The sequence below is a fragment of the Austrofundulus limnaeus genome, unplaced genomic scaffold (assembly GCF_001266775.1).
Source record: "Austrofundulus limnaeus strain Quisiro unplaced genomic scaffold, Austrofundulus_limnaeus-1.0 Scaffold43, whole genome shotgun sequence".
NCBI lineage: Eukaryota > Metazoa > Chordata > Actinopteri > Cyprinodontiformes > Rivulidae > Austrofundulus > Austrofundulus limnaeus.
Window position 1 is genome coordinate 1,172,332 of NW_013952445.1, and position 24,675 is coordinate 1,197,006.

Genomic DNA, 24,675 nt, shown 5'->3' on the forward strand with positions numbered 1-24,675 from the left:
TGTTTCTTATATCAATGGTAAACTTTAAATTTATGGTTAAATGCAACAAAATTAATTTAATAAAAGTAAATGAAATAAAAATAAATAAAAAAAAATTCCTGTCCCTGAGCTGATGGCTTGAAGTAACTGAGCAGTTTAGTTGGAGAGCTCAGTAATAATGTCTGAAAATAAGCTGCTTAAAGTCACCATCAAACATAAACTAAATCTGCCATAATGCAGCTACTCACTAGAAACTCAGTAAGTAAAACTTTTTTTGTTTTACTTTTAATAATATTTCTGTATTTATTTCAGATTTAGTCAGTCGTACACTTAGTTCTTCTCAGTGTTTAAAAGAGGACGTGTTAAAACTCTGTTTAGTCAAAGTTAAACATCAAAGTTCATTACAAGTGGCCCTTCGAGGGCCACCATAACGCTCATATGGCCCTCGGTGAAAATGAGTTTGACACCCCTGGTCTAATGGTTAGATGTGCACATCGTGTGCCAGCGGTACTGACGATGGTGAGCAGGCCAGAGGTGAGGCTTGAGATCAGGTCTTTGCCGGCTCGAGCGCAGACGATCGTGTTGTGAGCACCAGAAACAGCAGGACCGTGATCAGCGGTCACCATCAGACACATCTCAATGAACTGACAGGCGTAACGTGGCAACCTAGTCAAGAAAAAACACAAGTCAAGCAACCAAGTTTTTGGTTTACATTACAGAATATCATCTCCAGTCACAATCTTGGTAAAGTTTTCCACGATGATCAAACTAACCTGCGCTGGAACCAGAGCAAACCGAGGACCCCTCCTATTCCTATCTCCTCCTTGAAGACCTCGGTGATGGACATGCCAGCGTAGATGAGCTCCTGGCCTCGTTCATCACAGATGCTGGTCATGAATGAGGCTGGCTTACGAATCAGGCCCAACTCCTAAAAAATATTAAAACAAACAGCATATTTAAATAATTGTGCAGTAGTTTGGGGCAATAATTATAAAACTGTTATACAACCATTATTCATTTTGCAAAATAAAACAATAAGGATAATTCATGGGGCTAGATATAGGGATCACACCAATTCATTATTCTTTTTGTCAAAACTACTCAAAYGTACAGATCTTGTAGAGGTATAAACAGCACTAATAACRTTTATAGCAAAAAACTAATTATTACCAGGTAATATTCAAAAATTATTTGCTGAAGGGGAGGGGAGTTATTTAAGGAGAGTTTAACTTTAAATCAAGGTTTGTTCAAACAACTTGCAAAGGCTTTTGTATTTGTTGGTGGAGTAAAACTGTGGAACAGTCTGAGTGTGGAACTTAATGTCCAAACAAAAATTTTTAAAGAGAGGTATAAAAATATTATTTTCAAAAAGATATAGGGATGCTGAGTGTATTTGATTATTATTCTTATTTCTTTTTGTTGTTTTGTTTTTTTGCAATATATGGAGATGTTTGGGGCTGTGTATATATGTGCGTACATATGAGTATGTATACATTTTTGTGTGTATGCATAAACACTGCATTTAGATGTATATTTACGTTTATGAATATATTCTGGTATTTTAGTAGGTAAACAGATTGTTGTTTTAGTCTTTGAATTTGTGACTTAGAATAAGGAAAAAGAAGAATTCATTTTCTTTAAATAAGCTTTGGGGAAGAGTGGGATTAAATAAAATTTTTGTTACATCTTCCCATATTTGTTTTGCTTTGTTTTCTACACATTTGCATTTAGGCAGCTCCACAGGGCCACCACAGGAGATTCAAAGTTTTCTCAAACATGCATGAATGAGTCAAAGCAACACTCTGGGTATGTTTTTGATGAGGTCATGACATCATAACATGATAGAAAGCTCAAAAAGTAAAAGCGTTCTAATATTAGCATTGTAYGGTTCATACCCTGGCCCAGGAATAATCCATTGGAACAGTTGGAGGAGGAACCTCCTGGGCAGGAACGATGGTACCATTGGCCACCAATTCATCATAAACAGTCCTGTTTCAATATATTYAAACAATTATTAGTAACAAGTCTAAAATGACAAACTTTGAGGTWTAGTCAGGGACTGAGTTTCATACTTGATGACATCTCCCAGCTCATCGAAGCTCTTTGGTACAAAAACTCCAGCATCTCTCAGAGCCTGGTTCTTAGCCACTGCTGTTTCTGAGGCCTGGTTGGCACAAGCTCCTGCATGACCAAACTGAACCTGAAGGTGGCAGTATTACATAATGAAACATAAAACTCACAATCCACGAAAAAACAACAACATGGTTTTCAGCACAGCAAACAAACCTCTGAGGCAAACATGGTGGCACAGGTTCCAATACACCAGCACACCACAGGCTTGCTGATCCGACCCTCTTTAATGCCTTGGCAGATTTTGTACTCCTCAGTGCCTCCGATCTGAGTATCACAGAAAGAGAAAAATGAGACGTTGTCTGTTACAGACTGGTTTGTTTGGAGTAATTCCTGGAGGGACACCTACCTCTCCCAGAACTACAATCATCTTTATCCCSGGAGTGTCCTGGTACCGTAGGACGTGGTCCATGAAGGTGGAGCCTGGATATCTGGACAAGACCAAAAGAAAAGACCTAAATCGTAATGTTTCTGGTGCAATAGCACATCAGCTAAAATGAAATTTCTCTAAAGATTTCATCATTTTCTTACACAAAACAAAAATACTGAAAAAAAAAAAAAAGGGTTTTCATACCTGTCTCCTCCAATGGCCACGCCTTCATAGACTCCATCCGTAGTGCGAGAGATGATGTTGTTCAACTCGTTGGACATGCCTCCAGAGCGTGACACRTACGCCACACTTCCAGGACGGTACAGTTTGGAGGCCAGGATGTTGTCCAGCATTCCACCTGTGTTGCCGATCTTAAAGCAGCCAGGCTTGATGCCGCCGACCTGAGAGACGAGGGTTAAAGTCAGAGAACTGGACAGAAATGATCTGACAAACACAGGTGCACATCGAAACAAAAAAATATGTTTGGTGTGAAGCCACCTACTGTTGCAGGGCCAATGATGGTGACGCCTTTCTCATCGGCAACCTTGATCAGCTTCCGTGTCTGAGCTTCTGGGATGCCTTCGGCTATGATGGCAATTGTGTGAATCTGAAAACACAGTTAAACAAGTTCGATCCGTGCAAATTTGTCTGACCGCTGTTAACTTTCAGCTCGTACCTGTGGGTACTGCATGGTCTCCATCGTGCTGTCGAAGGCTGAGCGCAGAGAGGCAAAGCTGATGACGACGTCCACGTCCTGATGCTTCTTCATGGCATCACCCATGTTCTTATAGACAGGCAGCAGGATCTCTTTGTGGCCCCAATAAAACTTCTGCTTGTGGTCACCACTAAAGGGGGAAAATATATTTATTTTACCTGCAATTATTACTTAAGAAAAGTTAAAAACAGGTTCATGCAATCTCTACAGGTAAAGCTTTAAAAACGATGTGAAATACATAAATTGTCATTATTAGCAAATCTGTGGAGCGTAYAGCACCACAATACGTTGAGAACCTACGTGAACGGGTACACCATAGCGGCCACAGAAGGTTGGTCACGTGAGCAGACGTAGTCAAAATCTAGCATGCCCTGCACGGCACGTGTCTGCATGCCCCAGACTATGGCCTTGGTATGTTTGCTGAACAGCGTGGTGGCTTTGGCTGAAAARAGAAATAGACAAAAAGAAAAAGAGATAGATTTAAATCTGAACAGGAATTTCTAAATAAAAAGGGGAGTCAGGAAAACTGCAGCAACACAGATGCCAACAAACGGACAATGAAGGGAAGTTTGTCTGAGGGCAGGTGGAGGAGGCAAAAAACAAACAAAAAAAAAAAACACTGCATCACTGCAAAGTCTATATAAATTAAAAAAAAAACACCACCTGACATACTGGTAATATGAAACGTGCAGGACTTTAACCAGACTTTGTTTTCAGTTGTTAAACAATAAAAACAAACTCAATATTTAACACAGCTATAATTAAAAGTCACTCAGTTAATTCCTCCACACCCTCTTAGTCAGAGATTAATTTCAGATTTCACAACAGTAAAAAAGTTCAGGAAACTGAAGTTGCTGGTAGGTTAAAGAACATCCAACTTCATTCTGCACATCAGTGCAGCTGCATCACTGATTATACAACCAGCAACTTTGTCCTTGAAGGACTTATATCGAGTCTGCATGTGAACAAGAAGACTCTGAGCTCAGGTTTCGTCTGTTCTGGCCAAAGCTGTTATTCTTTCCCCACTTTCTTACTTGGTTAGTAATATGTTTTCATACTACAAAGTATTATTTGATTCTTTACTCAGTACTACCCTGAAATTATATTTTAACATTTATTGTTAGTCTCTTTATAATGGGCTCATATAAATTTTTGGGTTTTGCTCACATAGTTGTTTATCTTCTGCCTATTCCTGTGTAATTTTGTCTAAGAAATGAACAACACAAAATATTTATGACTAACATGGTTAGCCTTATTGAGAATACCCAAAGGAAAGCAAAGTTATTTAATGATGTTACTGATTAAAACCATCAATGTTGTGTTTTTCAGACATGTCCTACACATAATTTATTATTAATATTAACAAAGTATTTAAAAATAGACTTTCTATATTGGGTGTGGACAAGTTGCTGCCTTCAGCCACTTGTTTTGTGTCAACAAAAGGTTGTTGATGGTGGTGACAACCCTGCATCAATAATTAGTAGGTTTCAAATCTACTCAACAGYTATGCAAAGTACAYAAAAAACAAGACAAAACTGAAAATAAAGTGCCTGAAATAACAGCCCTAATGTTATGAGCTGATATAAAGATAAATCTCTGAAACAGACTACGGTTATTGTTTTGTCTCAACAGCTAAATATCATGTTAGCTTACAAAGTGCTAACACACATTTTTTCCGTCAAAAAGTAAGTTTTGTTACCGTTGGGGAATCTGAATTTTCAAAACTTGGCCACTCGTATCGGTTTTTCACTGCCTCATCAGTGACCCCAGTGAGGATGAACAGAGCTTTAAAGTACAACCTACAGTTAGGTCCACAGTTAGGTCCATATCCATTCTAGAGACATTTTCRTAATTTTGATTCTGCACATTACCACAATAAGTTTTGAACAAGACATTTCAGACACAGTTGAAGTTCAGACTCCACTTTAATTCAGTGGTTAAACAAAATGATTGCATAGAAATGTGAAGAACTAAAGCATTTATYAAACAATACCTTCAGTTCAGGGGCTCACAACTAATTGAACAAATGAAATATTTGTAAATATGTTCATTACTGCAGTGGTTTTCAGTTGCTGATTGTGAGCCTCTCTGTCTAGAGTTTGGTATTTAACAARTGAAATACTCAACTGGGTTGAGATCAGGTGACTGACTTGGCCATTCAAGAATATTCCACATCTTTGCTTTAATAAACTCCTGACTTGTTTGACTTTATGTTTTGAGTCATTGCCAACCAGTTTGGCTGCATTTGAACACAGAATGTCTCTGARTACYTCAGAATTCATCYGGCTGCTTCTGTCCTGTGTTAGATCATGGACAAACAGTGAMCCAGTGCCACAGGCAGCCATGCATCCCAGTGCCATCACACTGCATCCGCCATGTTTTACAGATGATGTGGTACACTTTGGACTATGAGCTGTACCACACCTTCACCATACTTTCTTCTTTTCATCATACTGGTAGAGGTTGATTTTGGTTTCATCTSTCCAAAGAATGTTCTTCCAGAACTCTGCTGGCTTTGTTTTTGAGCAAAGTTCAATCAAGCCTTTTTATTCTTGAGACTTATGAGTGGCTTKCAMCGTGTAGTGAWCCCTCTGTATTTACTTTCATGTGGTCTTGTCTTTATGGTAGATTTGGATATTGATACATCTACCTCCTACAGTGTGTTGTTCACCTGGGTGGCTGTTATGAAGGGAAATTATTCTGCAATCATCCACCACTGTTGTCGTCTGTGAGGATCCAGGTCTTTTTGTATTGATGAGTTCACCAGTGCTTTTTCTTCCTTCTTTCTCAGGATGTACCAAACTGTATATTTTGCTTCTTCTATATGTGTAGCAATTTCTCGTTATTTTCTTCTGTTTTCRCAGCTTAAAGATGGCTTGTTGCACCAACACAAAGAGCCAATTTGAATCTTTGACCGCATGTTTTCTCCACAGCACAATCTTCCAAATGCAAGCACCACACCTCAAATCAACTCCAGGAATTTCATCTGCTTATTTGAGAATGACATAATGAAGGAACGGCCCACAACTGCCCATGAAATAGCTTTTAAGTCAGTTCTCAAATTACTTTCGACCCCTTTAAAAGCAGGGTGGGCACATGTTAGGGAGCTGAACTCCTAAACCCTTCATCCAATTTTAATAAGAAAACTGAAAGTCTGGACTTTATGTCCATGTTCATTAAATAACTATAACTTAAATATGTTTCAGTACACAGGTAAAAGACAAAATCTGTGTCAAGTGTCCAAACAGCTATGGACCTAACTGTATGTGTTAACTTGTGTATCTCAAATCATGATAATTCTTCCATTAATTTTTAGGTTAGTCTAATTTTACATTCACCTAAATGTTAAATAAAATAATTCATTCCTGTTAGTCTGAAAGGGAACATCTCTTTAGGATGTTAAGTGAAACAAAAAAACACTCCTCTGAATGTGGAAAAAATACAAACTGACATAAACAAAAAACAGGTGGGCAGATGGATGTTAGAGGGTGGAGAAGGCTGGAGGACATTTTTTCCCGCTTTATTTACATCCTTCCATACCTCCACTGCAGCCTGAAGAAGCTTGAGCTTCTGTGACACCACAGGATGGAACAGAAATAACAAAATGAGCACAGAAAAAGAGAAAACAAAGAGTTTGAATTAAATGCATCTCCACCTCTGAACACACTTAAAAGCACTGTACCAACTGTGCGCCAGGTTTTAAAGAACACACACCTGGAAAAACCAGCAGAAGAAAGAGCATGCAAAGCTCAGCTGCTACAGGGCTTACTTTGCTGCATAAAGATCAATCTAAAATGTTTAAATCAGGTTACAATCAGGAGTTTATATCCCATAGATAGAACTTAACATTTGTCCAACAAAATAATCAACAGTAGCCCCAACACAGCAACACACAACTCGTTCCAAAGCCAATAAAAAAATGCTCTGAAGAAACCACCCATGAGCAAAAATCATTAACTTAGCTTAACTTAAAACATAAATAAATCAACATTTTAAAACATATATGTGTAACATACCTACATTTTTTTAAGATTGTGAAAGTGAGGGGTAAAAAGGGGCAAACCAATAAAACGCACAAAGGCAACCAATTGCAGTGCAGCATGGCACACCTACCACTTACCTTTCCAATCGCCTGTGACCACATTCTTCAGAGGCCACAGGATAGAATGAAGAGAGTCTTAGAAAAACAAGCATGAAAGAAATTAAAGTGAGTGGACAGTTTAAGCAGCAAAATAATGGAARAAAAGAGTCGAGTAAAAATATAAAAAAAGGGTTGTAGAACACATTTAGGAGTAGGGTGAAAGACAAGAAGCAAGGAAAAGAATAAAAATAAAAAAAGCAAAAGTGCATGAATAAATATGCAGACAAACTAATAAGCAAATACTAATGCCTCTGTGTTGATTACCTGGTGGAAGACCTGCCTTTGACTTTTTGGGTGGGGTGACGTCATTAGTGGCCTTAGCTTCAGAGAATGAAGCTGTTCTTGATGAAGCAGGAGTCTGACGGGCATCGCAGAGAGAGAATAAATACAAGAGACAAAAAGAAGACAAAGTGAAGTGTCCAACTAAAGTGGTAAGACCAGTACAGTTCTCAATGCTTACAGGGGCAGTAATCTGTATTTTCCAGGCATATAGCTCAAATATACAAGACAATCAAGTGACTATGTTACCTTCAGTTGTTATATCAAAAATTAATTTGAATCGTAGTCTATCTAAATAAAATTGGCCTCCGTCTCTTTAAGACCTCCCAATCATTTCTGACACTCCCAATTCAGCACATCTTCACAACAATGCTTTTGGGAAAGGGTGCTCTGTGAGGCRGGAGCTCAGCTTCAGACTGAGCTCCAGGGGGGAGCTTTGCACAAATAGGTGGTGCTTTGTACCAGCAAGACTTTAGGCAGCTCCACGTGGCTAAAACACGGGATTCAAGGATTCCTCAACCATGCATGAATGAGTCAAAGCAACACTCTGGGTATGTTTTTGACGAGGGAATGATATAAAGCAATATAAAGCTCAAAAAAGTTGATTTTGCACCTTCACTTTAAAGGGGCAATATCATGTAAAATCAACTTTTTTGAGTTTTATGTCATGTTACAATGTTATACTCTCATAAAAAAAAAAACATGTCCAAAGCCTTGCTTTGACTCATTCATGCATGTTTGAGAAATCCTGCAGTGTTTTTAGGCAGCCATGCTGAGGAGCAAAACGACAGGTGGGGACCAGAAACATCTTTTGGGACCAGAAACGCCCCTGGGACGTGTCTTTAAGCCGAACTTCCTCATCACGGAGCACACCTCCCCACCCCACACACCCCGCCCTTGACTCCTGCAGGCTCTTGGTAGAACGAGTGAAACTGAAACTGTCTGCTGAGCTCTTAACACTACTGAAGCTCTTTTCAGATTCAAAATACATTTGAGGAAATGTGTTTTCAGATGCCAAGTAGACTGCATCATAGCGCACGCGTGACCCCCGCCCCCACACACACACCAAAATGGGCGGGACAGAAGCAGAAGGTGGTTCTTAAAGAGACAGAGGCCAATTTCAAGGCGTTTAGAAGAGGAAGTGATGACAAGGCAAGTTTATTTTCTATTTAAACATAAAAACTACATTTTCATAACAACTAAAGGTGATATAGATACTTTATTATGGTATAGTATTTAAATATATGCCTGAGAAACACATAATAATGCCCCTTTAAATTAAAAAAGAACTATCTARACTAATAGCAAGTTGTTTTATATCACATATGTAGAAAACAGAAAACATACCGCTGCACTGTTGGCACTGGAATTGAGGAGGAAGTTGGCAGTATGAGCCGCCATCGGAGGCTGATTTGGGATSGGCCGGTGACCCAGAGCCATACCAACAATAGCCGTCATATGGGTCTCAGTTCCAAACACATGAATAGGAATACCAGTGGTCTTCCCTTCAGAAGAGAAGCATCATATACTTTTAGATAATGTATTCAATTTTTTACAAATTCTTGTCATTGGTTTTCATTTTAAAAGCTGAATAAAAATAAGTGTTTCACTCACCTACTTCTCCCATCACCCTCAGGCCTTCTTGGTAGTTGGGGCCCCCACGTCGTACAAATATGGAGACCTCATGCTCCTTCAGTGGACCCTGGTAATCTTTAATAGCCCTGACAATGCCCTGAGGAGACAGACCGGTAACAGACGCTCAGAAACTCTTCACCCACCTGAGTAGTTTGCTATTCCCATTAAATCCATTTAAATATTAACATGGAACTCAGTTTTATTTGGGGCAAAAGACAAAAAGGAACTTAGTGCTGCTTTTTAACATGTCTGCAACTATTCATCGTCAAGTTTTGGTTTTATTCGAAAAGCTGGTGTGTGTTTTTCTGGTGTTAAATTGTCAGAAGTTGGATTAAGAAACACGAACTGCAGCGAGTTCTCTATTCATCTTTTGATTACAAAAGGTTAAATATCAAGTTTTAATTGAGATGCACAATAATGGCTTGCACTGGTTTGCCAGCATGTGATAGTTGCAACTTGTGAGATGTAGTAGTTCTGACATACTGAAATGTGTAAAAAGAAGCAATGACTACAGTTTCAAATATATTCTTCTTGGCTTTGTTTATATTTTTGCATTTTGAAAAGTTAAACTTCAGCTTAAAACTTTGTGATGACAAGTGGTGATAACGGTTTCAAATAATCACCTTGAACGTGGCTGCTACGTTGGTGAAATTTGCAATACTTCCTCCGATGATCAGCACTTTTCCTGCAGAAGAAATAAACATGAGAATGTAATTTTTACGATTTTGCTGCGTCTGATACTTTGATGGCGGCCGCAAAAATAAATATTTGCCTCGTGACAACCTTCAGAACAAGCAGTCGCACTGCAGAAAAATATATTAAACACTAATTATTTACAACCATAAGGAATATCTATCCAAGTTGCTTTCTATCCCACCCTGTAGCCATTACTTTGTCCAACGTTTCTGACTTTCCTTCAACATGCACTGTGAGAAAGTCGAGTCTTTTCTCACCATCAGGATGTTTCTCACGAGTCATGAGTGACAGAATCGTTTTTGCGTAGTCGTACGTCTGCTGTTCACTGGGAGCACCGGAGTACTCGCCATAATTTGCCAGCTCATCCACTCCACCCAGGTCACAGATTGTGTCACTGAAGAAGAGATGACATAAGCAGTGAAAAGACGCGTTTTGATTTTGGCTGACCCTTTCAGTTTTAATCATCCGGACAAAAATGTTGAGGARCAGGAATTTAAACAGGCAAAACCCAGAGTTTGTGACACAGAATGTAAAATATGCAACGTGACATACTTTTAACATCTAAAGCTTCAAAACAAGTATTTAAATGTATTTAGCTACCTGTAGACCACTGAAGCACCGCCTCCAGCTACCATGGTCCAGATCCTGCCTCGTGGGTTCAGCAGGGTTAACTTCAAACTAGCGCCACTCTTTGCATCCAGATCTGCGATGTAGGCTTCCTAAAAGTGACAAAGCAGAACAATATAATGTGCAAACCCCGGAGGCAGACATTCTCACTGAAATATACAACACTGGTGGKTTTTTTTTTCTTTTTGCTGTTTCGAGACCATTTTGAAATGGCATTTGTGATTTCTCTCCACCTGGTACGCTTTTTGCTCATTGTATTAAACTGAGCTGACAAACTAAAAAGGTAGTTATTTGCAAATGTCTCAACATTCTTCATTTAGGCAGAGGACGGCATTTCAGGTGTTGAGTCATGTTATTGCTACTTTCTGGGCATGGTTTTAAGAAAAAATTGAAATTCATTCAAGACTTTGTCCACTCCTTATTGTTGCTACAGGTTATTAAGAGGGAATGAACAATAAAAATAAAACAAATGAGAGATTTGTGAGAAAAAAACAGACATAAAAGCTGAGATGACTTCTCAGATCTTACCTCGGGATAAGCTTCCCTGCCAAAGGGTGGAGGAAACTCCACGTCACCCCATTTAGCCTTACAGATAAAATCTGCTGTCGCGTCAATCTTGGCTGCCATGTCGAGGATGAACACTCCATCCTGAGTAACTACTGATTAAAGCAATAAAACAAGATGTTGATTTCATGCTGTTCCATAATCRTCAGCTGCTTCATCCCACTTATTCTTGCTTCTGTCATCTTTATGAGCTCAGGATAAAAGTTGCACAGAAATAATATTTACCAAGCGGGTTGATTTCAAGGTAGGTGAAGTAGAGGCCTTCAAATAAGTTGAACAGTCCCACAATAAAACTGGCCAGGACCCTTTAAGAAGGAAACAAAAAAGCAGATTATACTCCACTTAAGTGTTTCATAACTGAAAGCATTTCTAAGTCTAAAATGGGAAAAAAAAAGTTGAAAATATTTTTTCATTTGAAACTAAAATGGTAAAAGTTAATGTGTAAACAGACTTGTTATCCACGTTTCCATAAGTAAACAACTGTTGGCAAACAAATGTGCTCAATAGTGTCCAATATAAGAACGTTTTGCAATGCTTTATGTGTGAATCTTGTTTGACTTGGACAAGTCTTACAAAAATAAGGATTTTTTGAGAGATAAGGATGTTTTAAAATCACCGATACTGGTATTTTAAAACAAGGAAAACAGACTAAACAGATCACTGAAGGTCAAACTTAAACAGGACAGATAAGCTGTGCTGAAGGCTGGGAGCCTTTCTGGTGATGAAAAAACAAACAAACAAACAAAAAAACATGATAATAAATGTTGCAATAAAGCCAACATGATATTAAAGTGACTGTTCCTGTTGGATGTATTGCTATTTAATTACGCAGCATTTCTTATTAAAGTCCCATTTAATCATTAACTGGGTTGTAAAAACACGTTTTACAATTTCCTTCMCATTTTCAATTTACAATAAAATTCATCTTGTCAAATTGAAACTAAATGTTTAATAAATAATCAAGCCTATAAATAAATAAACAAATAAATAAATAAATCATACTCTTTCTTGTCATCGGGGACATGTGTGAGAAGTTGCTCTTTGACTTGGTCCTCACTGAGTTTCTCATCCACGCCAACCATCAGCTTCTGGGCCTTGGCGTCCACGTCACCCACCTCCACCCCTCCTTCGTGGTGGAAAAGTACAAAGTCACCCTCGCGAGCGGCGTAGATGCAGACATAAAACTCRTCTTCCTGTGTGAGCAAACGAAGGGTTAAATGCACAAAGATTTCTACAGATTATGTTTGCACAAGGCGGGACAGGCTTGGTGTTTAAGGGAGACAAGTTAGAAGAAAAAAGTATTGTAATAACGACACATTTTCCTCAAGTTGTTAAAATAATGTTGTGTAATTCACCCTTTGTTTGTTTCTTTAAGGTAAAATGAAGACATCAATCATAAAATCACTAACTGACCTAAATAAACTCAACTATTCATTATGCTGCGGTTTGTTTTAGTTTTTATGATGGGTCATGAGTATTATATGTAAATAAACTTTCAAAGTAAAAAGCATTTATTACCTGTGCGTGGGGAACAAAAGGCTCAATGAGGAAGTTCTTCAACACGCCCTTTGCCTTTCCCACCTAGTTAAAAAAACAAAAAACAAAAAAAAACTAAACATTCAAGTTACTTTAAACCTAAACAGTCACAAAAATCATGCAGAAAATTACATCATTTTTTTTGCATTATACAAAATAAGTAATGAAAAGTACACAAAGGGTCAGACATTATTTAAAACAAAGTCATGTAAACTATCATCACAAAGATTACTTTTTGATTCAAATGTTTCGGTATTTAACAGTTTCAGTCACTTGAAACAACTCTTCAGTAGTGCAAATTTCTTGCATCAGTAACTGCTTTAAAGCACGAGTCAAACTCAAGGCCTGTTGGTGACACCCCACCCAAATTGTTTTTGTATCAGTGGTAAACTTTAAATTTATGATTAAATGCAACAAAAACAGACAAATTTAAAAAAGGTGAGAGATAATATTTGTCCTGCCTCAGAGCTGTTKGCTTTTAGTAACTTGTTGGATAGCACAGAATGATGCATTCCAGTTGTAGCAGAACTTGAAATTATGAAGCTGGACTGATGTCAATTCAGAGTTGAAAGCTTTCCACTTTAAAACTTGCATTGTGATTGTACAGAGTTAAAATGAAAAAAAAAAAAAAAACTTAAAAGCAAAGAGTTTCATGGGAGGGGCTGCCATGTTGAAATGATGACGTAATGTGTTCTCGGGCTGCTCCGGTATGTTCGTGTTGCACCGACCGCTCGACTATAAACTACGACATCAGGGGGAGTTCCAGTTGAAAATTATCCCTCGGAGGTGGGAAACTGCGACCTCCAAGGACAACTGGAACGCAGGATTAAATAAGCTGCTTTAAAGCTAGCACTGACCATAAACTACATCTCCCATAATGCATGTCGATTAGTACTTTTCAGTGTTTATAAGAGGACATGTTAAAATGCTTTTTCTCTGCAGGAAATACCACGTAAAGCTCAGTTTTTGTTTGCTAGCCTTGCTCAGTTGTAGCATCAAAACGTGTTTAGTCGAAGTTAAACATGAAACGTCAAAGTTAAGTTAAAGCCCTTTGAGGGCCACCATAACGCTCACCTGACCCTTGGCGAAAATTAATTTGACAACCCTGCTTTATTAAAGCGTATTATCTTATTGTAAACTTAAACACTAATGCAGAGAAAGAGTGCAGTTCACTCACGGTGGTTTCTTTCATAAGGTGACCTTTGAGCCACTCTTTGACACCCTGGAGGTCCAGGTTGATGCCCACCAGCCCCAGCTTCCCACGTCGTTTGATCAGTTGATCTGGTTTCACCACCAGACGCTGCAGGACAAGCAGGAAAGGCCAGAGGTGTTGCATTAAAAGAGGTCAAGATTTGTATAAAAACTTGTGCAACATAAATTGCTTCCATCCACACACTGTCACATACATTTGTGAGTTTAGTCAATTGTGTACAAAGAGCTTTACAAACTCCTTATGATTTGATCAGAAAAACAAACAAAAAAGTAATAAAAAAAAGGGGCGACTAACTTCTGTCAGCAGCCATGGGTGGTCCTGCGTGAGGCGATCCCAGTCAGTCTCAGCRGTTACACTGGCATAACGAAAACGGTTCTGCACAGTGGCTGATGTGGAGATGTGCTTGTACAAGAACTCCTTTCCTGTCTGCTCTGATATCGCTTTCGCAGACATAGCAGTGTCGGATCGCACAGGACCTTTGGAGGACGGAAACAAACATTTTATTTTATTTTTCATTTATCCTTTATTTATACGGGGGAAATCTCTTGAGACTCATTGTCTCATTTACAAGAGAGACCTGTTACATACATCGCAACAACAATAACATTAAAAACAATAATAAAATGTACTTAACACTTCTAAGAATCAATACCATACGTCATACATCAAAAAAGAAAATAACTTTAGTTTGGCCAGTCCCACCAAAGATTATACAGTGGATACAAAAAAATAGAAATAAAACAAGGGTAAAACTTTTTATTTTACCCCAAATAAACCCAAAATAAAAAAAGTATTAAAAAAATAGAGTACCAATACTTCTTAAATTTAACTAGCATTTCAGAAAAATGCTGACAATGAGACATTTGAAGAATACCAGAGGAAATCAATCTGCATTATATTGTGCTTCCCAAAGCATTACAAAACCTCCACAGCAGCTGCAGTAGTGCCAACATACTTTTGTGACATGTGATAATACAACATCTAAAAGAAACCCAGAGAAACAGCTACAGATCCATTTTTAAATTGTGTTGATAGACCAAGTTAAACCAAAGCTATGMTAAATAAATTATAAAACTTATTTTAAAAATGTTCATCATATATGATGCGGAGAGGAACATTGCGCGGACTGACCGGGGAAATCTCCAGTCAGTCTGCCTTGTGGTATTAATTAACAAGTGCCAAAAAAATAATCAAAGTTTTTCTGACAATTAATTGCACATGATACAATTTTGCCCAACCGTACTAGAAACCATCTAAATATAAAGAGCACAGCTGTTTTCTCAGTAGAATGCAGTAAAAAAAATTAAATAGAGATGGGAAGATCTTTAGGTAGAGAGGCTATCAGAGTGCACAACAAATAGTACTTCAGTACATTACTCTGTAACGTCATCAGAACATTTATTATCTAGGTCACTGGTTACATGAGAAGACATGACAAACCTAATCTAACGGGTGACACACCAAACTGAATTAAAGCGGCGAGGCTTTCTAAACGCTGTACCATAAACTCTTCTGACAGCTTTTGTTAAAATCTTTTATACAACTAGGATTAAGTTACTCTTTCTTTTTTGATTTATGGTCACAAATTCATCACATACACTTCAATGAYAAAAGCAGATAGTAAAGCTAAAACGTTTAAGCTGATTAGAGGTTATGCATCGGTCTAAGACAGATATGTCAAGAATATTAAAGAATTAGCTCTGCTTAAATTTACAGAAGTCAAAACTTTATTAATTAATAAACATCAGAATATTGGGTTAGCTAATTCGGAATCCCTTAAGAAATATGGTAATTAAAAAAATACCAAGTCTGTTAACTTGCTCCTGTAAAGTAAATGAAGAAATAATGTGACTCAAGTTTTATGAACAAATCAGCTGTTAATCATTTTCAAAATAATTGCACATAGTCTCTTTATGTTAATCAAGTAATGACTGGGAGATCTAGAATCAAGTAATGACACATTAAATATTAAGCAATTTGACAGCATCCAAACCAGAAAATTATCTGGCGCATCAACCAACAAAAACAAATGTTTTTTGGTAAGTGTTGGTCAAATAAAATCAGACTGAATTAGTGAGCTGTTTGTCCCGAAGGATTTAGGTGATGTTTTATCAGTAACAGAACAGCTGATAATTCTTAAAGGGATTCCCAATTAGTTGTAACATTAGACTTTATTTGATAAACATATATTTTAACTGTAAAATAAAGACTGTAAAAATACTGTAGCCTGTTTAGTTTTGTACATTTTTAAAAAAATATCTTAACACGGACGGAGCCATTTTATTTACATGCAAAGCATTCTGGTTAAATGATGACGTGGGTAGGTCATCGGTGTGAGGCTGCTAGCGAGCTATATCCACCCTGAAGGTTAATCTTGGACAACATCTGACGATCGACTCTTTAATGAAACCAGAGAGCGTTGACAGAGAGGAGAAGGTAGAAATGACTCAGCCTTTAACTGAAAATATAGATGGAGGACAACAGAGCTGCTTCATGGAAGAAGAACCTCAGTTTAGCCTGTTAGCCTTTGTGCTAGAACTGACACTATATTGCCTTATATGTATTAGCCCGGTGCTAGTGCGACAAACAAGCTAAAGTGAGGTCCTCCATCCATATTTTTAGTTGCAGGCTGAGTCATTTCTACCTTCTCCTCTCTGTCAACGCTCTCTGGTTTCATTTAAAAGAGTCGATCATCAGATATTGTTCAAGATTAACCTTCAGGGTGGATATAACTTGCTAGCAGCCTCGCACCAATGACCTAGTTGACATCATTTACCCAGAATGCTTTGCATGTAATAAAATAGCCCCGTCCGTGTAATATATTTTTAAACTTTTAGCTTAAAAATGATAAAAGCTAAACATTCTACAGTATTTTTAGTCTTATTTTACAGTTAAATATATATGTTTATTAAATAAAGTCTAATGTTACAACTAATCAGGGATCCCTTTAAGGTGCAAAAGAACACCTCCTTCTTTTTACAGACAAAATAAATGATTTCACTCAAAGCAAAAAGTTAAAACGTGGCCAATCCTATGGGTTTGGAAATCTCTCAGTTGGGTTAATGAGAGAAACAACAGGTGGCTACATCTGACTTGTTATTCCTGTTTTTAAACACTACACTATGCTGTCAGACCTGTTAGCCAACTATGGTTGAATGAGCACCCCCATAACTCCCCTGAATRTGCTGTTTCTAACCAGAAGTTTACTTAAAAATGAAGCTCAGCCAATAAAATAATTTACTATCATCTTCACCACTAGCAGAAACGCCATCATTAATTGCACTTATCCAATCTCTTCAGTTTACTTCCGTTTGATAACATTTTAAGCTTTAGTATAAGTAACACTGTTTTTAACCCCTTGTTGCATCACTTGCATTCATGCTAATCTTGTAGTTTAATCAAGATTTAGTTATAAGAGTCAGATGCCCCAGAGTTCAGCCCTGACATAATCCAGTCTTTTGTCTCAGGAGCCTCTGTAGAGGGGCTCCTGAGAGGAAGATCTGATTTAATTTGAAACACTGCTGCTGTTTGTTGAACTCAGGAGGCTTTAGCGACACTTGTCCGGGTCTGCATCATCATGAATCCTCCCAGCAGGCGGACGGATGAATGAATCCTCTGTATTGGGACTACCACACCCACTCCAYAAAAAACAGAAGCCAACACCGAGCTTGCCTGGCAAGTTTAACGATAACTTTAGCTTATTTCATTGTGTGTGTGTGTCTGTATGTGTGAGTGTTAAAGAGGAAATAAAACAGAAAAGACACTCCACGATTCAAACCTAGTTGTCAGAAAGAAGATGCCATTTACGGAAAACGAGTTTGGCTAGCGTTTGTGACTAATAATACTGAAATAAGTTACTTGTTTTTAACACAGACAACTAAAAATTTAATGAAAAGGACTTGGAAGCTGTTTTTATGTCTTTCAAAACGACAGCGAGTTCAGTTTGACATTCAAACCTGAGCGCATCCTATTTCATTCAACCTCCTGTTCTGACAGGCTAGCTTGCTAGCTGCAACTAAAAAAAACAAAACAAAACAGGCGTTTGCAAAGTAGCTGAGTAGCAACTATTACCTTATCAATGAGCGTATATCCTCCTTAAAGTGAAGRCTTTGCGTCCTGGACACAAATAACACAGTTTCACAGTCAGTTTGTCTTATACTGGAGTCCGTTTCTGCCTGCTTCTCTGGCCACCTCGCTCCCCTCCTGTCGCACCATAATCTGACGACTGATTGCACGTCGTTTCGGGCTTCCGATTGGCTTAAACCTGGTCACGTGGTGGTGTCAGCTCCGCCCCTTAACATTGAGCTGCAAACATTAGCTAAATTTAAAAAAATAAAAGTCGGTGAAAAAAATGACAACACGATGAAATTCTAACAAGACTGTGAAAAAAGGCAGTTGCATGTTTACTCACAGAAAACAAACTCCTTTGTGATATTTAACTAAAACAACACTGGTAACATCACAGTATTACAGTATACCTATAAGCTGATTTATGAAACCAAATTTTGCATTACAAGAATGTATCTAATAATTGTACAATACTACTCCAAATTATGACTTAACATCTCATATACGAAATTTATTAGTAGTATATTAGTCTATAATTCTGAAATACAAATTTAAGTAAGTAAGTAAACAAAGTCACTGAGTCAGATTTAGGTAAATATAACTACACTACTTGAATCGATYTCTCTAGTGTAMGGGGAAAAAAGTCAAATTAATACAGTAAAAGACAAGTCTTTATTTTCACAATTAAAAAAACAAAATGAGTTTTGTTAAATGATACAAATTTTTATGGAAAACAATGTATAACGGAAGCTTTAAAGGTTCTATTGTTGGCCTTTCAAACAGGTAGAACAAGTAGGGTAACGGTTGCACTAACCAAACGTGCAAGGCAAGTACACAGGAGGTGGACAACAGAACAGTGGCTGATGACATGAAACCAACACAGTTTTTACAAAATCATCACTTTGCAAAGTTTTATTTTGCTTCCTGGGCTGACATAAAAAACAGTTTTCCTATGGAACAACACAAATAGAAATCAGCACGCTGCACAAAATCTCTGTTGAGTTCTTTATCAAAAATGATGTGGCCAACTCCACAGCATATTTTATCGATTTTACTGTGACCTTAAATTAACTCCTGTAAGGCACCACTTGAATTTAACAACAGGACTGATGTGTTGGATGGTCCCAAGCGGACGTTGGCTTGATAAAAACAAAAGGGGGTATTTCTTATTTTGGCCTGTTCCAGAAAGTGAAAATAAAAAAACAGAACTGAGTGACAGAGATGGCAAATAAATAATTTACAACTAATTCAGAAAACGGAAGGAAGACATGGTCTTTAGTCATTCTGCTGCATACATTTAAGGAAATACAGTACAATAAATATTAATGGACTGTGGGCAAACTGGAGAACGTGGGGAGACATACAGTTTACATTCGACTTAAACGTACATTTCTGTATGGCAAAAAAAAAATCTATAAAAAAAACAGTCAGAGCTGACTTGTTGATGACCTGAGGTCATACTTCCATAAAAAAAAAAAAAGAGTGTCCTGGGACAGCATTTCCCAGGAGAATCTCTCAGATGTATATCTATTTTTTAAAAAAATTACCTCACATTCATAACCGACCATCTTCAAGAAGTCTGAGTCCATTTTAAAGTTTCAATCACATTTAACACTATGTTAATTTGGATAATTGTGACATGCTGTGATCAGCTCATATAAACACCTCTAAACAAAAAGACATTTGAAGTGTTTCTTTTTGTTATRTCATAAGTAAAGTAAATGAAATATGCTCCCAAATGTCTTTTAGCATCATTGTGGGGTGAGTTAAGGAGTCGATGCGAAAATGAATAAAAACTAAAAAGTGGGGCGGATATTGCAACACACTCAGGAACGTGAGCATCACCAGGTGACTCGGTCCACTTTTATTCTGATAAATGCCAGGATGCATTTTCCCCTTGAGATTATTTATTTTAACTAAACTGGAAAAAGAAAGGTCCTGAATCTGGAGAGAAAAATAAAAAAAAGTTTGTTAAAAGAATGTACATCATTTAAATAGTTATTTTAATTATATAAAAACATACCTGAACTGGAATCAAAACTAAATCCTCCATTATGACCACCAAAGAAAGCCCTAAAGATGTTGTTTGCATCAAAATCTATACAGATAAAAACAACACAAAAGAAAAGAAATTTAATGATTAGTTAATACTTATAATTTATGCTGACACTGACATTACTGGTTTAAATACATATACAATCCACTAAGTCATTCAATATAATAAACACCAAATAGAAAACGTTTCAAATATACTGTACATTTATTTATCAACCTATTAAAACTTCCCTAATGACTATTTATCCTAGTCAGCGTCAGAAGATTGGCTTTAAACTTGGAGTAAACAACTACAGTTACAGGTGGGACAGTTTTGAACTTCTGGTGCCCTCTAACGGTAGAACTAATTCTACACAAGATATCAAGGAACCTGTGAGTCACTGTGTGCAAATAAGAATAAAATATCTGGCTTAAAGTTACAGCTTTCCAACATGTTCATTATCACGCTGCATCCAAATCAATGAAGGAGAAGAGAACTTTTAACTATTTGTTTTTATTTTACATATACACTGCTTTTAATTTTGACTGATGAAACTTTCACCAACCAATGTGGAAATAAACTGAACAAAAAACAAAAAGTCAAAAAACCTTCCGGCKACCAATAATGCTTCTGTTTCTCCTTCAAAGATCACTGTTCTGCTCATCCGCTTTTAACTAAAGCTAACTGTGTGAAAACCTGATGAGCACCAGTCCTGATAAAAACCTCCTGAAAAAGACCCAGAATTTTATGAAGAAATAAATGTTGCACACTGATAAGATAYGTTGGAATTATAGCAGTTCTGGCCAAATCGTAAAAAATAGCACGTGCAGTCAGCTCTCGTGCTTATGAGCGACGTCCAGATCAAATTGCAGCTCAATATCTGTAAAACTGACAGCATTATAGCCATTTTTGTGTTTGCTAAGGGCGATYAGCTGTGGTGGCCATCTTGAATGGGGCTCACTCAAAAAGTCTATTCACTTAACTGTTTTTACAATGATTAGTTTCTGAGTTTTATTAAAATGTATCCAGTTGTCATGAGATTTTTCACAAACATTACAAAAACAAACCCGACACAGGCTAAAACAAACGCCTGGCACCGTAAATGAAAAGCATTTACCTCCACCATCAAAGCAGCCATCATCCTCCAGGTCGTGCCCATTGTCGTAGCGGATCTTCTTCTTCGGATCCGAGAGGATGGTGAAGGCTTCGCCCACTTCTTTGAACTTTTTCTCCTCCTCCTTTTGCACCTCTACAGTTGCTGCACTGTGGCGGTCTGTGAAACACAGCAAGTAGAAGTTGACACTTTAGATACAAAAAATAAATAAAAACCTATAGCAAGTAAAGAACCTGCCCTCAGTTTGATACCTGGGTGATGCATGAGGGCTCTTTTGCGGTACGCTTTCTTGATCTCGTCCTCCGTGGCGTTCTTGCAGACGCCCAGCACCTTGTAGTAATCTTTCCTCTTGCTCTTCTTCAGCTCCAGCTGTGCCGTCTTTAGCAGCTGCTTGTGTTCTTAAGTGTCACAAAACAGATGAGTTTGTGTGTGAACCTGCATACGTCTGTTAACACAACCACCGTGACGTCTTACCTGAAGTTTTTTCGGTCTGGTAAACTTTTTCATAGTCCCGTACAGCCTCTTCATACTGCTCAGTGTCCATGTAGCTACGAGGGGGTCACATAAAATCACTGAAAAACTGCACAGAGCTGAACAAAACACACAAAGCAGGAAAGAAATTAAGCTAGAAGTGTGTGCTTCACATACCACTGAGCTCTTCTTAAGTAGGCCTTGATGTAAGAGTCATCTAGTTTGATTGCACTGGTACAGTCGTCGATGGCTTGATTCAGTTTCTTCAGCTGTTGAGAAGTTTAACGGTTAATGACGGGGAACTGACTGACGGCCAAGAGCGATTATTAATACTYACAGTCGGTTCTAAAAGCCTCTCACACAGTTGTTGGCTTTTATTTTTTTATTTTTGGTGAAACTGTCCCAGTCTGTGGAGTAATATAAAAGTGCATCACTAAAGCTGACTTGTTACCTTTGCTCCTGCCGTGGCTCTGTTGCAGTAGAGTTTAGCGTTGGTCTTGATGTTGTTGGGGTCTATCGCCAGCGCCTCGGAGTACAGCAGGTAGGCGAATTCATAGTTGTTGTTTTTGAATGCCTTGTTCCCCTCCTCCTTCTTGGCCTTTAAAGCTTTGGCATTCTGGTTTGGGAAAAAAACAGACAAAAAATAAATAAATAAAAACACTTATTCTTGTCTTATAACGTTTAAAAAAATATCTCACAGTTACATTAAAGCCCAAGAAAAGATGCTCCTTTTATTTCAGCAAGTTTGAAGTTGCACAAAACTACAATGAGCTCCTTTGTTATGTGTGATAGATGCCAGGTCTAAGTACATATTTAAGAGAAAGATAAAAGCTAGTTTTTTGAAGGTATATGGAAAAGTATAGCCTGGCCCTTGCCTTCCTACACAGCTCCGCTCAATTCTAGTTTCCCTTCACTGCTCCGTCTGGGGCTTCTCCCATTGAGATGGATTTCGCTGGCAGATTTTTAGCCGGGCCAATCAGAGAACAGAACGTCAATTTTCTGTGCAGTGTCTGCTTGTAGTTTATTTTACCTGGGCCAATCAGCAAACAGAAGAAGAAGTTTAAATGACATCGACATTCTGCGCAGTGTCTGCTAGTTATTTTAGCATACGGCAGTGGAGGAAGTGAATGAAGCCAGTCTGTGTTGATAAGGCTTCCAAATTAAAATAAATTTGTCTGACAAAGCAGCAGCTCTCATTTACAGTCGTCTCGTTTGGCTCGGTATATTTCTCCTCTCAGTAGGGTTGTTTACAGCACACGCGATTTCTGGTTAGCTTCTTAGCTTAGCCTCCGTCACAGCGACATACGTCGCAGCCAACTGATCCAATCATTTTAAACTTCAGCAGAGGCCACGCCTCCTGCAAGAAATGCTTTTTCTATTCAGCAAGTCCAGACCCTTGTACGAAGCAAAGTGAAGGACAGGGTCTGGTTTAAACCAGGCTAGGAAAAGTAAATGTGAATCTATATTAGGGCTGAACGATTTTGGAAAATAATCTAATTCCGATTTTTTATCTATAGATTGCGATTTAATATGCGATTATTTTTTAAATGTCTTCTCAAGTATTTTCCAAACAGAAGCAATAAATCAATCTGTATTATAATAAACAAAGTAAGATTTATATAAAGCATGGATTACAATAAAACAAACAAATCTGTGGCTTTACCTTTTCACCATTTCTAATTTTTCTTGTTTCATGAAACATATGAAACATGTTAAGTGAACTCCCTAAACACTGTCTGAACTTCACAGGACAGTCTATAAATAAATAGAAAAAATATAAATATAAAAAGAATAAAGCTTACTGCTTAGATCCACATTACATAAATTTGTGATAATCTTAAAGTGTATCTTACACATCAAAATTAGCACAGAAACAGTACTATATAACATTATAGACACATTCTAGACAGTTTATCAGCTAAAATAACGTTAATTTTGGGGTAAGTTACTCTTTAAATTTAATCTGCAGACTGTTAGATGTCACGAGACAGGGAGGACGAGGTGAAGTGACTGATGTGCGAGTCAAACACAGCTGAGTCCAGAGATTTATTTTACAGAGACAGTACCAGAGAAAAAAAAACATTACATTAAGAAGTAAATTTAAAAATTGCAAAAATAATTAAACTGTTTTGGGATAAAGCACAAAAGGAAAAACGATTTGGTCCCAATTGGGAACTTCTCAAGTCTGAAGTGGGCAAATATCTCAGAAAATTTGGTAGTGACAAAGCCAAAGCCAATAGAGACGAAGAAATAAATATTGTGTCCAGAATTTCTGAGCTCTCTCAAATTAACTTCTCTAACTCTGATATAGTACAGCAAGAATTAACTGAGTTACAAATTAATTTAGACAATTTTTACTTAAATATAAGTAAAGGAGCCTTTATAAGGTCAAGAAGAAAATGGCTTGAGGAGGGAGAACAAAACTCTCACTATTTTTTTAATCTAGAAAAACATAATATAACTAATAACTCCATTAATAAACTGAAAATTAATGACTCTGTTACAGATAACTCTGAATCCATAGCTAGATTTTGCAGCACCTTTTATGAAAATTTATACAGTTCTCATTTCTGCCAAACTTCGATCAATGACCTTTTGAACTCCCTGAAAATTAAACAAATATCTAGTATAGAACAACAACAATGTGATAAACCGATCACATTACAAGAAATATTGGATGCTACTACCCATCTCAAAATTACTTTGATGCATGCTTCAAATTTAGCCTTGGGGCGGAGTTATCTTTTCACGGGGGGGTAAAATATACTTTAAATATCTACATTTGCTATAGAATAACAAACAGAAGGAACTTACCCTGCAGGCTAGCCGGGCTTTTTCGTGGTCAGGAGCCATTTTCAGAGCCTGGACGAAGAACTGCACTGCTTTCTCAATGCAGTCCTCATAGTAAAGACAAAGGCCTCGAACGTAAAGAGCATCTGCGTTAGTGGAGTCCATCCGCAGGATGTCACTGCAGAAAAAAAAAAATCTAATAAAGTACTTAAAATGACATTTTACACTGTTCTGAAAAGAAACAATAGAAAACAAGTCAAATAATAATATAAAAGGTATAAAATGTAAAAGGTAAATTTGTTGGAGAAATAT

At 37.6% G+C, this 24,675-nt stretch overlaps 2 protein-coding genes across 2 annotated transcripts in view; both read right to left on the bottom strand.

Moving 5' to 3' along the window:
* Positions 1 to 18,106, bottom strand: part of aclyb (ATP citrate lyase b) — a gene marked incomplete in the record, with an annotated part of 20,911 nt that extends 2,805 nt beyond the window's left edge. The window contains 25 exon segments of the mRNA XM_014007619.1: positions 495 to 645; positions 753 to 907; positions 1,875 to 1,968; positions 2,052 to 2,179; positions 2,266 to 2,376; positions 2,459 to 2,540; positions 2,684 to 2,880; positions 2,982 to 3,086; positions 3,156 to 3,324; positions 3,495 to 3,636; positions 6,735 to 6,764; positions 7,315 to 7,371; positions 7,600 to 7,693; positions 8,962 to 9,119; positions 9,229 to 9,346; positions 9,873 to 9,934; positions 10,203 to 10,339; positions 10,546 to 10,664; positions 11,101 to 11,231; positions 11,362 to 11,441; positions 12,139 to 12,329; positions 12,655 to 12,717; positions 13,850 to 13,972; positions 14,180 to 14,361; positions 17,957 to 18,106. Coding sequence (XP_013863073.1) covers positions 495 to 645; positions 753 to 907; positions 1,875 to 1,968; positions 2,052 to 2,179; positions 2,266 to 2,376; positions 2,459 to 2,540; positions 2,684 to 2,880; positions 2,982 to 3,086; positions 3,156 to 3,324; positions 3,495 to 3,636; positions 6,735 to 6,764; positions 7,315 to 7,371; positions 7,600 to 7,693; positions 8,962 to 9,119; positions 9,229 to 9,346; positions 9,873 to 9,934; positions 10,203 to 10,339; positions 10,546 to 10,664; positions 11,101 to 11,231; positions 11,362 to 11,441; positions 12,139 to 12,329; positions 12,655 to 12,717; positions 13,850 to 13,972; positions 14,180 to 14,338 — 2,856 coding nt within the window.
* A 500-nt stretch (positions 18,107 to 18,606) lies between these two features.
* Positions 18,607 to 24,675, bottom strand: part of LOC106516979 (dnaJ homolog subfamily C member 7) — a 9,354-nt gene continuing 3,285 nt past the window's right edge. The window contains exons 7-14 of the mRNA XM_014007620.1: positions 24,388 to 24,541; positions 22,025 to 22,189; positions 21,751 to 21,842; positions 21,577 to 21,650; positions 21,354 to 21,500; positions 21,106 to 21,261; positions 19,977 to 20,051; positions 18,607 to 19,897 (exon numbers count right to left, since the gene is read on the bottom strand). Of these exons, the coding sequence (XP_013863074.1) occupies positions 19,866 to 19,897; positions 19,977 to 20,051; positions 21,106 to 21,261; positions 21,354 to 21,500; positions 21,577 to 21,650; positions 21,751 to 21,842; positions 22,025 to 22,189; positions 24,388 to 24,541 (895 nt within the window). The 3' untranslated portion in view covers positions 18,607 to 19,865. The remainder of the gene's footprint in view (positions 19,898 to 19,976; positions 20,052 to 21,105; positions 21,262 to 21,353; positions 21,501 to 21,576; positions 21,651 to 21,750; positions 21,843 to 22,024; positions 22,190 to 24,387; positions 24,542 to 24,675) is intronic.